The sequence below is a fragment of the Tribolium castaneum genome, chromosome 3 (genome assembly GCF_031307605.1).
Source record: "Tribolium castaneum strain GA2 chromosome 3, icTriCast1.1, whole genome shotgun sequence".
NCBI lineage: Eukaryota > Metazoa > Arthropoda > Insecta > Coleoptera > Tenebrionidae > Tribolium > Tribolium castaneum.
In genome coordinates this window covers 11860383-11876639 of record NC_087396.1, presented here as the reverse complement: position 1 = coordinate 11876639, position 16257 = coordinate 11860383, and the positions used below count along the sequence as shown (strand labels likewise).

The 16257-nt window shown below is 38.2% G+C and overlaps 3 protein-coding genes across 7 annotated transcripts; 1 reads left to right on the top strand and 2 right to left on the bottom strand.

Annotated features, from left to right (window-relative positions):
* The first annotated feature begins 65 nt into the window (after positions 1-65).
* On the top strand, positions 66-13679 carry Rbcn-3B (Rabconnectin-3B). 5 transcript variants are annotated; one of them, XM_008197509.3, is made up of 24 exons: positions 66-205; positions 532-675; positions 722-932; positions 1903-2046; positions 2097-2325; positions 2376-2508; positions 2753-2782; positions 3233-3323; positions 3372-3645; positions 3701-3841; positions 3891-4111; positions 5477-5696; positions 5746-5845; positions 5891-6234; positions 6379-6447; positions 6560-6655; positions 9915-10659; positions 10771-10924; positions 10974-11349; positions 11407-11533; positions 11661-11847; positions 11895-12021; positions 12072-12242; positions 12286-13679. In XM_008197509.3, the coding sequence occupies exons 2-24, from the start codon at positions 539-541 to the stop codon at positions 12456-12458; spliced, it is 4500 nt and encodes a 1499-aa protein (XP_008195731.2). In that variant the 5' UTR covers positions 66-205; positions 532-538; the 3' UTR covers positions 12459-13679. The 5 variants fall into 5 exon arrangements, with proteins under 5 accessions (XP_008195731.2, XP_008195733.2, XP_008195734.2 ...); XM_008197510.3 differs by lacking the exon at positions 66-205 and adding an exon at positions 246-268; XM_008197511.3 differs by lacking the exon at positions 2753-2782.
* On the bottom strand, positions 7333-8332 carry LOC655652 (cuticle protein 7). Its single transcript, XM_961240.5, has 2 exons — positions 8175-8332; positions 7333-8123 (listed from the first exon to the last, which is right to left on the bottom strand). The coding sequence occupies exons 1-2, from the start codon at positions 8184-8186 to the stop codon at positions 7497-7499; spliced, it is 639 nt and encodes a 212-aa protein (XP_966333.1). The 5' UTR covers positions 8187-8332; the 3' UTR covers positions 7333-7496.
* Positions 13680-13764: 85 nt separating the features above from the next.
* On the bottom strand, positions 13765-16192 carry LOC658736 (probable chitinase 2). Its single transcript, XM_965098.5, has 5 exons — positions 15956-16192; positions 15111-15275; positions 14866-15061; positions 14716-14812; positions 13765-14664 (listed from the first exon to the last, which is right to left on the bottom strand). The coding sequence occupies exons 1-5, from the start codon at positions 16032-16034 to the stop codon at positions 13855-13857; spliced, it is 1347 nt and encodes a 448-aa protein (XP_970191.3). The 5' UTR covers positions 16035-16192; the 3' UTR covers positions 13765-13854.
* Between the last annotated feature and the right edge of the window lie 65 nt (positions 16193-16257).

Genomic DNA, 16257 nt, shown 5'->3' with positions numbered 1-16257 from the left:
TGAAGTTTTTTATTTTCGCAAAAAATGTGGTCGCCGTAACCTAACTTTTGACAATTGTCAAATGTGGCAGGCGTAGGGGGAGCTTTTTGCCTTCCTGTCAAACAGCTGATTGCTGGTGTGAAAATGGCGAATCATAGGTCAATTTGTTCGAAAAAACTGACACTGTGTTGAAAATCCGTCCCCTTTTAGGCCACTTATTGATAAGGTACAGTTTTTTCCGTAATTGTGTTAGTAGGGAATGTGGCGGAACGGTTGACAAGAAAGTTTGGTTAGTAATTATTGGAAATGTCACTTTGGAGGGTACATATTGCCGTATTATTACACTACTAGTTTAAACTAATTCTGCTGGATTTAAAATTATTGCAGTGTGGAATTGGTTAATTGCCCGTGGACACTTTCACAGCACCTAATATTTATTAGGTCACATGACACTGACCACAAACATTTAATTGACTTTAATTTACTCTAATTGAGCCACTTTTGTCTACACTAAAACATAAATAAATCCATTTTGTTTATTGTTTGTTCCAGCATCAACATGCCAGGCAATAGCTTGGTGGTGCCGGTGGTGCTGTGGGGCAAATATGCCCCCACACACTGCATCTCCTGCATATATTTATCAAAAGACCAAAAGACTTTGGCCACTGGTTGTTACGATGGACAGATTTGTCTCTGGTAAGGGTATTTCCAAGGTAAGTAATCATTCAAATCGTTTTTTTAGGCAAGTCAACCCAGACACTTTACAAATGACTCCCAGGTGTTTACTAGTGGGACACACAGCCCCTATTTTATGTATATCAAAGGCTTCGATATTGCAAGATAATAATTACATTGTCTCCAGTTCAGAAGCTGGAGAAATGTGTACCTGGGATTTAGTCGATGGGAGGTGTAGGGAACATGTTAAATTACCCCAAGTGCACACTAATATGCAGGTAAAAAATTCAACAAGCGCGTGATATAACAAATACTGATATGATAACAGTGTTTACTTTTTTTGTTATGTGAGGACATGAATCAAATACAATTTACGAAACGTCTGGCCAGACCTTGGCGCTTTTAATTACACTCACTGGCCAATACTAAAATTATCTTTTGGTTTGTTGGGTGTTTTTTAGTTTTTGGGTTAATTTTTTATGAAAGGATTTCAGGAAAGAACAAACTGCACTTGAAGGTTTAATGACGGTTTTCCTTTGCTGCTTTTATTTACTTATTTGCACTATACTTTCACACAAGATTGTTTTATTTTTTTTTTGCATATTTATACGTTTTTAAAGTACCACATAACATAAATTACTTCAATGACTTATGCTTCAAGTAAATTAAAAGTTACATAAACGAATTTAAAAAATATATCGTAGGTTATTTAATATTTTTAAAATAGAAATAGCTTATTTTTTAAATTGTTTGCTTTTTTGCCTGATTAATAAAAATAATTAATAAATAACACTTATTTTTATTGAATCGTTAATTTCTTCTATAAAACAGGTTCATTACTCATTAGGTTTCTTAAAATTTATTTTTATTTTGCGACCATTGGTGCTGTTAAGTCATAAGAATTTTCTGGGGAAGGGTTTACCATTTGTTCGGTCTTAAATTTTTTATATTGAAAATTGAGACAAATTTTTATTTTCAAGTAATCCGTCTTATCTTTTCTAACAAATTATCAATAAGTTAGTTACTATTTATATAGTCATGCATAGTATCTTGCGCAAAAGTGCAAGTACTTTAACCATAGGTTTTTATTTATTTCTAAAAATTTCTAGATCTATTTACATTTCGATACTAAGATTTAAACAAAAATAATTTCAATAAAGACGACAAATAAAAATGTTTGCACTGTTTATTTTTGTACATAAACTTTTGCAAAAATTGCGCTAATTATAGATTACTTGTTGTTTTTAGGCTTACCATATGAGTAACTGTGAGGATGTTAGATTATTTTGTAATGGCTATTATCCTGAAATAGTGGTTATGGATCCGTTCAGTTTGGAAATTTTATTTATGTTATCGTCTAAACAAAATCCGGATTGGATAAGTGCCCTTCATGTAATTATCTCAATAACTATAAGTCAATTTGTATTGTATTTTATTATAAGGTGTTGCGTCCCTGCAACCGCAAAGACGACGTGGTGTTGGCTCTGACTACCACAGGGATGGTGAAAGTGTGGACCCTTTTAGGCCACGAAACGAAGCATTCAGAGCCAATTTACGAGAACGAGAGCAAGCAAATCAAGCCGTTGAACGCTGTTTGCATCCAGTGTTGTCCACACAATCAGCGCACCGTTCTGGTGGTTGTTAGCAAGTATTGGCAAGTGTATGACGCAGGTGAATCGCTCAAAATTAGTCACTGATTGAATTAACTGGAAAAATTCCAGGCGATTTTAGCATTTTGTGTTCATATTTATCACCGCGGAATGAGCGATGGATGTCTGGGGATTTTTTAGCAGCCGATCGAATAATCATGTGGTCAGATGCCGGCAAAGGTTATCTTTATAAACTACCCGCGAAGTAAGATTTTTTGCATAATTACGTTTTCTGACCATTAACACCAACACATTGTACGAGTTGTAGGAATTTTTAATTTTATATTAACTGTATTTTACTGGTGCGTTGGTAAACTCAAAGTTAAAATGTTAATTGTATTTTCAATTTTCTGCATTTTTCTTTTGGTTTTTGTTCTGATTATTGATGCACCCACCATTAGCCAGTTACCAGTTTATTAATGATCAATTTTTTTCATCATGGAACACAGCAAACTACGTGGCAAGAATGTTACAAATAGGTAGACAATCATTCCATATTCGTGTTTTTAGTTTTGCTTTGCCCACTAACAGCCCAAAGACAACATTGTCTTAAAGGCTTGCTTGTTGCATTTACTATAACATGAATTCTAGTAAATGCACTACCAGCTTAACAAATCCGGCTCATCTTTGCATAACTGTACAGTACACACAAAGTATTTATTGCAACGTGTCATGTCGGGTGACAAGGGTTGTACTGTAACATTTATGTGTGATAAGCGGTTGCACACTTCCGTTGCGCTTTTTAGTCTTGTGTTAAAAATTTTGCATGTTTTATTGATTTCTCTGTATCATCTGAACTAAAAATCTTTTTGTCCTCCATGTACATACAAATACTCCGCCAGAACTCGGACTGCTTTCAGTTTTATTGTGTGTTTTTCCTTCGTTTAAACGTGACAAAGTCTTTTTTCTGACACGAAACAACTTTGCAGCAGTATTCCCGATAACAAAAACTTCCACACACCAAGTGTAGAAAACGATAGTCCTTTCCTCTACTGTCTTCTAAGCCAACCCGATAACAAGGTAATCACACCTGTAAATTGGATTTTTCCCCCTTATTGCGACTTTTAGTCATTGTCATGCCCACCTGCGATGCGTTTCGTAACAACCAGGCGACAAAACAGGGAATATCGTTATTTACTTCGGGGCGATTCTGAAGGTTACGTTTTAGTTTGGAACATTCCTGAAATATCGCCAGCACAATTGCATGAAATCCAGAATCAAAAGCCGCCACAGCCGGTCCAAATGACCGCTACTTTAACGACGAGTTTGACCGAAGCGTGGGCTAGTATGGTCCCGAGTCCTGTGGGGATTTTGGACCAGATAGAGAAACAAGAAGGAAGACGTTAGTCGTTTAAAGAATTTTAAAATAACAATTTGTTATGTTTAATTAATTGCAGCGGTGAAACTAACGGCTAGTATTTACTTGCCTTTGCAAAGCCGTTTGGTGGTGGGGAGGGAGGATGGTACTATAATTATAGTCTCAGCGACTCAGACTGTTATGTTACAGTTGTTACATGGGAGTCACCAATATTTGAATAGTTAGTGATTTGGTTGTTTTTTTCGGGAAAAATCAATGAGTGATTGCAGATTGGCCCCCACATCAAATCTTGTCGGGACATGGAGGGCGTGTCAATTGTTTACTGTACCCCTATAGGGAGCACTCACGGTACGACAAAAACCACCTAGTGTCTGGAGGAGTCGATTTTGCAGTTTGCTTGTGGGATTTGTACGCAGGGACTTTGTTACACAGGTTTTGTGTTCACGCAGGGGAAATTACTCAGTTGCTTGTTCCTCCAAACAACTGTAGTGTAAGTTAATTTTTTTACCATGCTTTCAAAAAATTTTTGATCAAAGTGACCGTGATTTTGAATTAAGTTGGCAATAACGAGGAGCAGTTCGGTTGAAAAAACTTTTAATAACTCCAGTTCCAGTGAATATCTTACTCTGGAAAATAAAATAAAAAATTGGGTTGCAAAGTAGGCTTTTAGAACTTAAAAAAATTATATAAATAAAAGAGAATTACATTTGAATAAATAATGAAAATTTATTAATACAACTCTAGCATCAAAACTATTATTTGAGTCTTTTAATGAAAGTGATAAAGTTATCTATCTGTATTTATCCAAGTTATTTTTTTTTTACTATAGCTTTTATAAAACAACTAAAAATATTGTCGTTTTTAGTCAAATAAGGCGACCTTAATTATTTCCAAACGTTTTGGCTTGTTTTTAAACAAGAAACACGGTTAAAAATTAATTTATTTTAGCGAAACAATTGCGAAAATAGTCGTTTTTAGTTAAAACATGCTTTTGAGTTATTCCCAAGTGATTTTAAGAAAGGAGCTGCATTATCACGCGTACGGTCATTGCCAAGTAATTTCCAATAATTATAAAAATTATAAAAAATGAAATAAGAATTTGGTGCAGGAATTTCATCTAGAAAAAATTCAGTAATTCACAAATAGTTTTAAATGATTAGATACAGTTCAAACACCATCAAGATTTCAAGCAATTTTGATTAAATTTTAAATATTTGGACAACTAATTTCAAAGTTGGTGGCTTCTCGAATTATTGGTTAGAAGCAATAAACAGTAATATTAAATTGTTTCACAGCATGTAATTACTTAATTAGGCTCTATTACAATTATTCCGAGTAAATTGTAAATTAAAAATTAACTATTATTCAAGATACAAAACATGCAATTTTAATTATTTGCCTTACTATGATATAATTTCAAATAATGTCTAGACAGCTCTTAAATTTATTTTTTGGCTTGAATTAGGTAGGAAGTTGATATAAGTATAAAAAATTTATAATTATCTTTATTATTTTTATGTGCAGCTAAGACTTAATCGTCTAGTCTTAATGGTTTAGTGTCTTTGTAGGTGGCATAATACATAAAAATAAAAATGAGGAACAATCTTTTCTCTAATGTAATAGTAAATATATGTGATTGAAGTTAAAACAGAACGGGTAATTAGATCTGAAGTGCAAGTAATTATTTATTATGAATGTAATTTAATACTTTTTCAAGTAATTGGCACATAACAATAGTAGAAATTATTGGCAAACTTATTAATTAACTTAACTTTAAAGTCATACGGCTACTTTGTCCAGGAATTTATTTGAAAGCATGGTAACCTCCTACAGTGAAGTAACAAAATATTTACAGACAAGAATTCAGAAATGTATTTGTTCGGTTGCCTCGGACCATTCAGTGACTTTGTTGAGTTTAACGGAACGGAAGTGTGTTTGTCTAGCTTCGCGTCATTTATTTCCGGTGACGACGATCAAATGGCGGCCTTTGGACGATTTTATGATTATTGGTTGTTCTGATGGTACTGTTTACGTGTGGCAGATGGAGACGGGACATTTAGATCGAGTTTTGCAAGGTTTTTACACAGTTTCATGACTTAGACAATTCTAAATAAATTATTTTAGGAATCGCCGCTGAAGAAGTTTTGTACGCGTGCGAGGAACACGAAGCGACCATCACTTCGTCTGAAGTTGGTCTTGCAAACCCCGCTGTGCACTTCTTCAGGTATTTCAAGTGTTGAATTGTCACGTTTTGAGACAGTTCTTTAAGGGGCTTGAGGCATCGAAATCTGTCGGCGATCCGGCACGCTACCCAGAGGGGTCTTCACCAGTTGCAACAGTTGGGTGCTCACACGAATAACGACGATCCTCACATGCAGAGGACGCACAACTCGCCTCTAGTCATTCAAGGAGTTAAAACCAATCCTAAAGATGCGGAAAGTCATATTTTATTCTTTGATATTGAAGCGCTAATTATCGAACTGTTGAATGAGGAATACTCGATGATGTCGCCTGGGAGTTTGGAGGCCGCTGGTTTAATAGCACAGTCGGAGTACATGAAAGTGGCTGCGCTCACCCAAAGTGCGAGCCCCGATGCGCATAAAAAAATAGTAGGTGAGGGGAGAGAATTGGTAAAATCATTGCCCCGTCGAGAATTTGTAATTATTTTCGCGGGCAATGATTTTATTTTGATTGGTAGATTATTAGTGCAAGTTACTTCGAGAAAGTAATTGATATTTTTTGTCTGTTTGCATTAAGACTTCTTTGGAAAAGTGAAAGATAAGGCGGAAAATATGGAGAGAATAATTAAGGAAAAAGACAAGCATGGTAACGAGTTTTTCATTGCTTGGTTTGTGTGTTACTTGTCTTGGTTTTGTTTTTGAGAGTTTTCATTTTTGTTTGAGTAGGAATTATTCTCTACTAAAAATTTTTCAATTAGGAATTCTGGCGAAAGTTAAAGAAGGTGCAGAGTCTGTACATACGAAAATCCAAGCCAAAGCTGAGAGCGTTCTCAAGGGCGGCGATAGTCACAAAGGTAGGAACCACTTAAATTAATTGGATGTAGAGGAAATGCACAGAAAACGTAGCGTTGAAAATAGATGAGAAATGTTCTATTTTTGTTAGAATTTTTTAGTATCGCCTTTGTGTCTTGTAGTTTTTCAATATCTGTTGTTTCTGCTTTATTTTATCAGTCGTTCGAAATTAATTAGCTAAATTCTTTATTTTATACATTAAGACATTGTGGCTTTGTACCGATTCTCTTTCTTTATTTCGAATTTTAAAAAATTAAAAAATTTAGTTCAAAATTTAGTTTTTAGTTCAACAACTTGCTTAAGTGCTTGAAATATAACATTATTTTAACTTAATGTTTAACGATTGAAAAAGGCAAAAATTGCGTCATTTTTACAAAACTCAGTAATTTCTCGGTTTATTTTGTTATTAAATTTATTTTTTATTTGAATTATATTACGTGATCTTCACTAAAACTTCAAGGTAAGTCACCCGTTTTCGTGGCGTTTGTCTAATTTTTTTTTTCGATTGTTAACAACTTTTTTTGATAGTTGTTATCGCCCCAAAACATTAATTTTAATGAATTTCCTTGGTAGTTAAATTTTCCTAAAAATATTTCATACTAAATGTTCCTGAATCTTATGATTTTCTTATGATCTGGAATGAGTTGACGGACGAATTTTGGTTTGTTATAAAAAGTCGTTTTATCATGTGTGTTGCGTTTATTGTCCTAAAAAGTACAAATATTGGTACAGTGTTAACTCTCAGAGTTAAAGTTGACTAACGTTGGTCATTTCGACTATTGAAAATGCGGAACTATCCTCGACCGTGGAAAAAACCGCTTTTCGCTAGCCAAACCTCTCTTCTTAGAAGACATGGTGGTAGGCGAGGGCGTGTGGTACGACGGCGGCGTGGTGGTAGACGGGGGCGGCGTAGTAGGCGTTGTGCACGTAGGGGGTGTGGTAGGCGGCGACGACGGCTCTGCGGGCACGAGATCGGACGAGGGCGTGGTGGTTGAAGTGAGCGACTTTGGCGGCTACGACTTCGGGGGTCTCAGCGGGGACGGCAGGGCCGACGGGGAGGGCGTTGGAGGCCACACGGTAACCCAAAGCATCAGCGACGTAGTTGGCGGAGATGACTTGGCCATCGGGGGCGACATAGCTGTAAGAACCGGCTTTGTTTCCAGCGGCGTCTTGGACGGCATGATGGGCCTGGAAGGGCTCAGAGTGGCCGTAGGCGGCTTGGCCGAGGGCGTCTTGGGAGTGGTATTGGGTCTTGTCCACGATGGGGGCGGCTACGACTGGGGCGGCGACGGCGTGGGCGACGGGGTGAGCGACGGTGTGGGCGATGGGGGCGGCGGCGTAGGTGTGGGCGATGGGGGCGCCAGCGACGGTGGAGTAGGCCAAGGGGTGGTGGGCGAAGTTGGTGTAGGCCACGGGGGCGACGATGTCGGGTTTGGCGCAAGCCACGGCCAAAAGGCAAGAGAGGGCAACCTGGAATTAATTAGTTAGGGGTTGTTGAGGGTTGGTTTTCGGGAGACGTACCAAGAATTTCATGGTGATTGTGGTGGTTCGGTCGATCTGTCTAAGTCAACTGGTTTCTTCATGGTTCATTCTTCGTTTTATACTACTCGGATGGTACCCTTGCCTAAGTGGGTATCGCCCAGTACTTGTTAGCCTTAAACTTAACGGCTGGTTCTTATTTTGATTTGGCATAAGTGTTGGTTTCCCAAACATCGCACAGAGAACCTGTAGCTAATGATTATGAAACAGAAATTTTATCTAATTCTTATCTCTCAAAATTTCGGAAAAAAATTGTTTTTTATTCATTGTATTTAAATGGATTCTCGAGGTTTTGTCATAAATTGTAACACTTCTCGTTTTGTCTTTCCAGTTTTAGCGATTCGTTTTTTTATTTTTTGAATAATATGGATTAATCGCTTACTTTTATTTATTTTGAAAAAATTATAATTTCAACCAATTAATTGTGCAATTGAATATTGTCTGTAATTTTGTTATACAAAAAATTCTATTAGGTTTGATAGAATAACTGTAGGCAAAAGCATTCGGAAATTTTCATTATGGCGTCACAGAAAAACATAACACACTTCTTATTACCTCTAGGTACACTCAAAATTTATAACAATTTAAAATTAATATAGGAAGTTTAAAAGACTCAACTGTTCCTGTTTTATCAAAATACGAGTAGTACATTAATATCATTTGATTGATTGCATTTTTATTACATTGTTAGATCTTATTATCATCTATTTATTATCTCTTCTCTGACGTAACTCATTCGTATAGTTAATACAGTTTTTTGAAAAACTATATTTTGTTGGCAATTTTCTTCTGAATGCTGTGATATTTTTTCATACTTTCTACAGTTTTTTTTTGATACCTTTTCCAAAAAGAAAGTGTTTAGGTGTTCTAGTTATTGGATCATTTATTAAAATTGTGAAGTTTACAAATTAATGTTTATACAATTTTAATTTTAAAACGTTATGCGACTACTTTTTTGTAGTTATTAGTACAATATACTTACGCACATAATTTTCAAGTGGGATATTTTTACTGTATATTGCATTATAAGTTTTTTTTTGTTTATCTTTTCATAGAACATTATGTCAAAATTCAATACTTTCTTATAATAATAAAAGACAAAATGAAAGAAAAACACCTTTATTTTAAGAATTTTAAGAATTTAATTTAAAAATAGTGCAAATAAAAGTTGCTCGTTATTTGTCTTTACTAATTGCATATTTAAAAGTAGTTTGTTGAAACATGAATTTTAATAATTCACATATTAATCGAGTCATTGTCCTTTGGAATATATTAATTTTAAATACAAGTGTTGATTATCGATAATTGTAGATTGAAAATTTGGAAAATTTAGACCAATCTCGCTATCTATTATCATTTGATATACCGGCATTGACCTTTAGAAACCCGTATAATTGTTTTGAGAAAAGTACAGATCTGTCTTAATCCACCTTACGGCCTTGCCTTTGGCGAAGGTGGTGTTTACGTGTGTTTGTCCGAATACACCCGTCCATACATCCTATCAGCGAAGAAAACAAGCCGAGCCTCCAAAGACCTTAATGTCACACGCTGCATTAATAAATATCTTTACACCTAATTACTTGTCCATTATGTCGGGTTATTGCCTGATTCAGGAACACCCGGACCACTCCCATATTGAACTTGTTATTTGGGCAAGGTCACCACCGTACTTAAATGTTAATATACGTGTTATGCAAAGGATTTTTTTAATTGAAATTTCAGACGGCACGGACGGAAACCCGCGCTCTAACAGTAAACCGGTGTTGGGCCCCCTTGAGACAAGCCATACGATGGAGATCGCCCAGCTTCTCCTGTCTCTCCTCCACTCGTGGGGGCTGGACAACGACCTAGACAGGGTCTGCCAAGTGAAATTAGGTTTATTAAGACCCATGGTGCCTATTTCATTCGGTCTTTTGTCCAAAGCGAATCAAATGTCCTTGTTTCTTCCGACTTGGAACAGCGCTATTCTAGTCGACGATGAAAGCATCCCCGAAGACCTGTCGTTCGGGGATGAGAAAATGAGCAATATGTACCCGGAGTTAGTCAAGAGGGAACATTTGACGAGAATTTTCACTTCTCACACACATTGGGAGTTGAGCACAACCCTTACTAGCAACCATCTTTTGGCGATTATTGCCCTAAGTCATACTTTAATGTCGATGAGCAACGCAACGTTCGTTCCGGAACAAGAAAGGAACCGGAAGTTGCATCGACAGTCAACTCGAGTTAACTGGAGCAAAACAGACGAGGAACATGAGGAAATGTACACCCAACAACAAGCACAAATCAAACAAGGCTGGTCCTTGTTGGCCACTCTTCATTGTGTTCTTCTACCAGATAAGGTGGTAGAGGCAGGGGCGAAGAACTTCAAGCGGCCACAGGTCGAAATGATGGCCAAGAGGTGGCAGCACCACTGCGTCGAAGTGAGGGAGGCCGCCCAGACGCTGCTTCTTGCGGAACTCTCGAGGTGTTTACCAATTTTTTTTTTGAGAAAAATAAGTAAATCTACAGTTACAATCATAAAAAATGACCCCGATTTTTAATGATAGTGAATGTACAGCTTTTGATTTGTTGTTAGGATGGGCCCGAAGGGCCGTAAGGCCCTAGTGGACGCCTGGTCGCAATATTTGCCCCTGTACACCCAAACGGAAACAATAAATCAACAAGCGGTCACTTCGCCCAACATGAACCACGTCAATTCGGGCCAAATGCCACATTCGCCGGACACAGCGGTATTTTTCAAACCTCTTATCAATAAAATAGCTTATTGGCTTGTTAAAGGAGGAAGAGTTCGAGGAGGAGGAAGAGGAACAGATCCGCAAGCCGTCGAGTTTGTCCGAATTGAAGCGAAAACAGTCGACTGCAGTTATTTTACTGGGGGTCATAGGGGCCGAGTTCGGTCAGGACATAACCGGTGTCGATAATAACAAAAGACGAGCGAGTGAGGATCGGAGAAAAAGTTCAGTTGTTGAGGGTTTCGGTCAAGGCAATAATAATTTAGCAAGACTGACTGCGATGGCGCTGTCACATTTGTTACTAGCGCCGCCTTCGCCTAAACTGCCTGCACACATTCCGCTAAGGAGGGCAGCTATTGATTTAATTGGGAGAGGGTTTACAGTGTGGGCTCCATTTTTAGATATTAGTAAAGTTTTATTAGGTAATAAGATCGGGCGAACATTATTTTAAAATTGTACAATTTGTGTTTTTTGTTTAGGTTTATTAGAATTGTGTTCGGATGCTGATCGGTTAGTGCCGAGTATGACGTACGGTTTGCCTTTGACGCCTCAAGCCGATTCGTGTCGAACGGCAAGGCATGCTCTCACTCTCATTGCAACAGCAAGGTATGAATGAATTCACTTCAATTTTCGCAATCAATTTGATAACAAAACTGTTGTATTTTTTTGCACACAATCAAACAAACAAAAGTGGCATTATTATCAGTACAGATTTTACCAATTTTTTCCTTAGACCTGCTGCTTTTATTACGACAATGGCCAAAGAAGTCGCTCGATACAATGCAATGCAACAAAATGCCCAAACTCTAAACATAAACATGAATAACAACGTGTTACACAAAGCCAAGCCGGAAATTTTACGAGGTGTTGAACTATTAATTGATAAGATGCAAAATGAAATGAGTGATCTCTTAGTTGAAGTAAGTCTCACTTTTTCGTAGGAAAAAACCTAATAGTGTACTTGTAGTTGATGGATATAATCTTGCACTGTCTCGATCCTAGTCAATTGAAAAATAAGGGCCTACAGGACGTCTTTCCTGCCGTTTGTCGGTTCAACCAGGTTTCGCATTGTCCTGCAACCAGAAGAATCGCCGGTATGTATTTCCCTTGACTGTGGGTTAAATTAGTTGGTGTTTGTTGGCAGTCGGTTCGAACGCGGGCACTTTGACCCTGTACGAGCTGAGACAGGGCAAATGCACGACAATCAACGCCCACTCGTCGCCGGTGACGGCGGCGGCCTTCAGCCCCGACGGCAAATTCCTAGTTAGCTACGCTTGCGGCGAGAACAAGCTTTGCTTCTGGCAAACGAGCACAGGTTGGTTAAAACTTGGAAAAGCAGTGTTTGAGTGCGCTTGCAGGCATGTTCGGCTTGGGCCAGTCGCAGACGCGCTGCGTCAAGTCGTACAGCACGGCCCCCATCGCCGACGTCGCGCGCCTGAATCCCATGAGGCTGGCAAGACTGATCTGGATAAACAACAGGACGGTGACGCTGATGCTGGCCGACGGTTCCGAGACACGATTCAATGTATAACAGGCATGTAAGAAAACCGTGGCCTTTCGACTCGTTGTTGTTGTTCTTTCACGTCTCTTCTTATCCTCTCGTATGTTAGGATGTAAGCCATCATTATTCAATTGCACGGTAAATCCGATTCCTTACATATATGTATAAAAAATTGATGAGTTGGTTTTGTGTCACAAGACAATAATTTCGATTTTGGTTTTGTTGTCGTCGGTTCTCACAGCCATGAACCGACGGCTCGTGTATTATATGATAGCCTTAAGATATTCAAATGAGTGTGCCTCAGCATACAGTCTAGTTAAAATCACAAAGTAAGTATTAATCGATGTGTTTATTTACACCGTTTAGTATTGGAGGATTTTGATGGGGGTAGTGGACAAAAGAATCATCGACGTTATCCAATAATTGTTACATTTCTGATGACATTAGTACAATTGAGTCGCTTCAATATGATATAGCTTGTTGTATTTATTATAAATATGAAGAGGAAGCTCTATGGAGATATAAAGCAGTCATACTTTTTGTAACGTTTTATTTATTAGTATATTTCGCACTTTATATAATTAAAAAAGAATAGTGATATATATTATATAGAGGTAATTTTATTGTCTATGATGTACGATGTTCATAAACTGTACATAAATGTTATTTATTGTTACTTTCAGTCATTTGAGTTACAAGTCAACGGTTAAACCATCTTTAATGTTTACTGGATTTTCGAAAAATTTATTTATGCCGACGTTAGATATTGTTAATAATTATGTTGTTGAGTTTGTTGAAATAAATTTTCTATCAAAGTTGGTGCTCAGTAATTTGGGAATTCGTCAACGACTTGTAGATGTCTTGAGGCCTATTTACGGTTTTCCTTTCGTTAAATAACAATTCCAAAAATGTGATCTCAACAATAACTTTCGTTTACATCACTGTCTTTAAATGTAATGTCGTTGAACAATTTATTTTTAAGTATTTGAACTATTTGATGTGCGTGTATTGTGAAAAAATACGTTCCCTATCCAGTTGGCACCGAAACTTACTGCATTTACGCACCCGCACACTACGAGAGATTACGATACGAATGCTAGTCAGTTAGAGAAAGTGAATTGTAAATGTAGAACTTTTCGGTGTTTGTGTTATGTATATATTATAACATACATTATTAGCAATATTCTAAGTGTTCTGTGTACATGTGTGTACATGGTAATTAGTCAAAATATATTATCTAATGATAATCAAGCCGCATTACTCATTTTACTTGTGATTCATTTCTTCCCTTTTAAATCGGCGAATTCTTGGACTTGAAAACAAGAACTGACCTGAATATTAACAAGGTGACGTATCTGTCTTTATTTGTCGCTGAAAGTTGTACATTTTCTGCATAATAAACTTAAAACTAGGAAAAATCACAAATTTAGAATTTTATAAATAACGCAATGGCCATAGCAACCAAAAACAACAAACTACTGCTACTTCCAGCCCCGCTGGTGTTCACCCCTGTCCATTGAACAGAATTCCTCCTGTCCTCAATCGACTTGGGTATAGCTTTGTTAATAGCCCTCATCAGGGGGAAGTTCTCGAAATGTCCATCCTCCCCAACATCGGCACAATCCCCGTGAAAATCATCGGTGTCAATCGACCAGACCATAATCCCACCCAAGTCCTTCTCAATCGCAAATTTAACTTTCTCTTCGATCGACTGCACGTCGTCGTAAGTCAAGACTTTATTGCCCGACACTGCGTACGGCGTTTTCGACTCGCTGTCCCAGAACTTGGCCCAGTTTTGCGACTTGTTCTTCACCTCCAAGCAAATCTCATTGTAACCCATAAACCCGTTCTCTCGCGTGAACGGCCCTTGGAACCCTATGTTGCGGGCGACAGCCCCCAGTTTAGGTTTGCGCCCGGACTCCGGGTCGTAGGGCTCCGGCAGGAGGAACGTGCGGCCGTAGAGGGGAACCCCCAGGACGAGTTTTTTGGCGGGAGCTCCGAGCTTCAGCATGTAATTGATCGAGAATTCGACGTTTAGGACGTCGGAGCTTTGCAGGGGCGCATTGGCCCCGGTTTTCTGGTCCCAAGCCCCGTGGTAGTCGTAGCACATCATGTGGATGAAGTCTAAGTAAAGCGAGAGGCCTTTGACGTCGTACGCTGCGTCTATGGTGTCTTTCCCGGCCCCGAAGGCCGCAGTCAGGAGGAGATTGTATTTGCTGAACGCGGCTTTGAGTTCCTAAAATTTTTCAAATGAGTAATTTTGTAATTTTTTTTGGGTGATTCATACTTTGACTAAGATAAGGAAGTTGAGTTTATCTTCAGGGGCGCCGCCGCGTTTTCCAGGAAACTCCCAGTCCAAGTCAAGGCCATCAAAGTCGTATTTCCTGAAATTGTAATGTTGTGTTCACCTGTTCACTGTCGTTATTTTTCTTAATACCTGAGGAAATCAACGACGCTTGAGACAAATCTGCTTCGCCTGTTCGCGTGTTTTGCCAGTTCTGAGTATTTGAGGGAGCCCTCGTTCCAGCCCCCGATGGCCAGCGTGACTTTCAAATGGGGGTACCGGTGCTTAAGCCGCGTCAGTTTCTGGTACCCCTCTTTGCCATAATCATCGGCCAAATCTTGGAAGGGGTCTAGAAATCACAGTTACTGGAACCCGAGTTGTATACTTTATTTTCCCACCTAGTGACTTAATACTGTCGGTTTTTTCGTCCAAGCCGGCGAAGGAGTAGACAATGTGGGTGCATAACGCGGGGTCCAGGTGCTCAATGGTGAAAGAGCCTCTGCCTGGTCTATAGACCGACCACGTTCCTAAATAACAAACGACGACTTTCCCATGGCTTGGACCTGAAGCATTTAAATTACTTTTGTTTACTTCCTAGTAACGCTTGAGTAGCATTTTTTTGTGTAGCCTTTCGCTTAGTTTCATCATTGTGTTGCTCATCAAAGCTTAAAATGAAGAGAGGGTGAGCTTCCCTCTTCACTGAACCACTCAACTGTTGAGGAGATAAGTAGAAAACTAATTAGATTTTGCTCAACAATGCAGATTTTATTGTAGGATGAGTCACGGTGTCATTTGTTTAATAGGATCGGAGCTTTTTTTGTAAACCACAACAAATTGCATGTAATTTTATTTAAATTAGAAAAGCGTAAAAATTTTACTGAGGGATCGATGAAAGTTCTAATCTTAATTTGATAATTTACATCACGCATCATTGAACCAGTTATTAAAATAAAAAGATCAACTGGCATTTTTGCGATAAATTGAAAGTGCTGGTAAGAAAAATAAACAGGACGCCGCAATTAATAAATTAATGCAAAACGAGCCGGTGAGTGTAGATATTGAGGTCCTCATTATACAGTTTTGAAGGTTTTAGCGAAATATCATCGTTTCACCGTACGGTTTTTATTTAACTGTTGTGTCACATAAAAATCTTATTAACATAATGCATTACCACACAATACTGTGATAACTCGGTGATTAGAAAAACAATTAACGGTGATTAGGAACCAATTGGATTCCTTACCAGTAAGGGCCTTAACTTCATCCATGAAAGTCACTACGAAAATCACAAAAACAGCACAAACATTTTTTAGTGATACCATCTTGGTATTCTCGCAACTTTTGCACAAATGAGAGATGAACTTTATATTTCTTGTACAATATATATTACAGTTATAATGGCAAGGTAGCAGCTTTCTCTTTCGCGCGCGCGTTTTTGGTACTTTTGAGACAGAGAAAGATACAATGAATGTGTCCAGTTGGGGGTTACCCGCTTGACTGTTACTATACCTTTCACTCAGAAGCCGCACCTCACTAAGAAGTAGC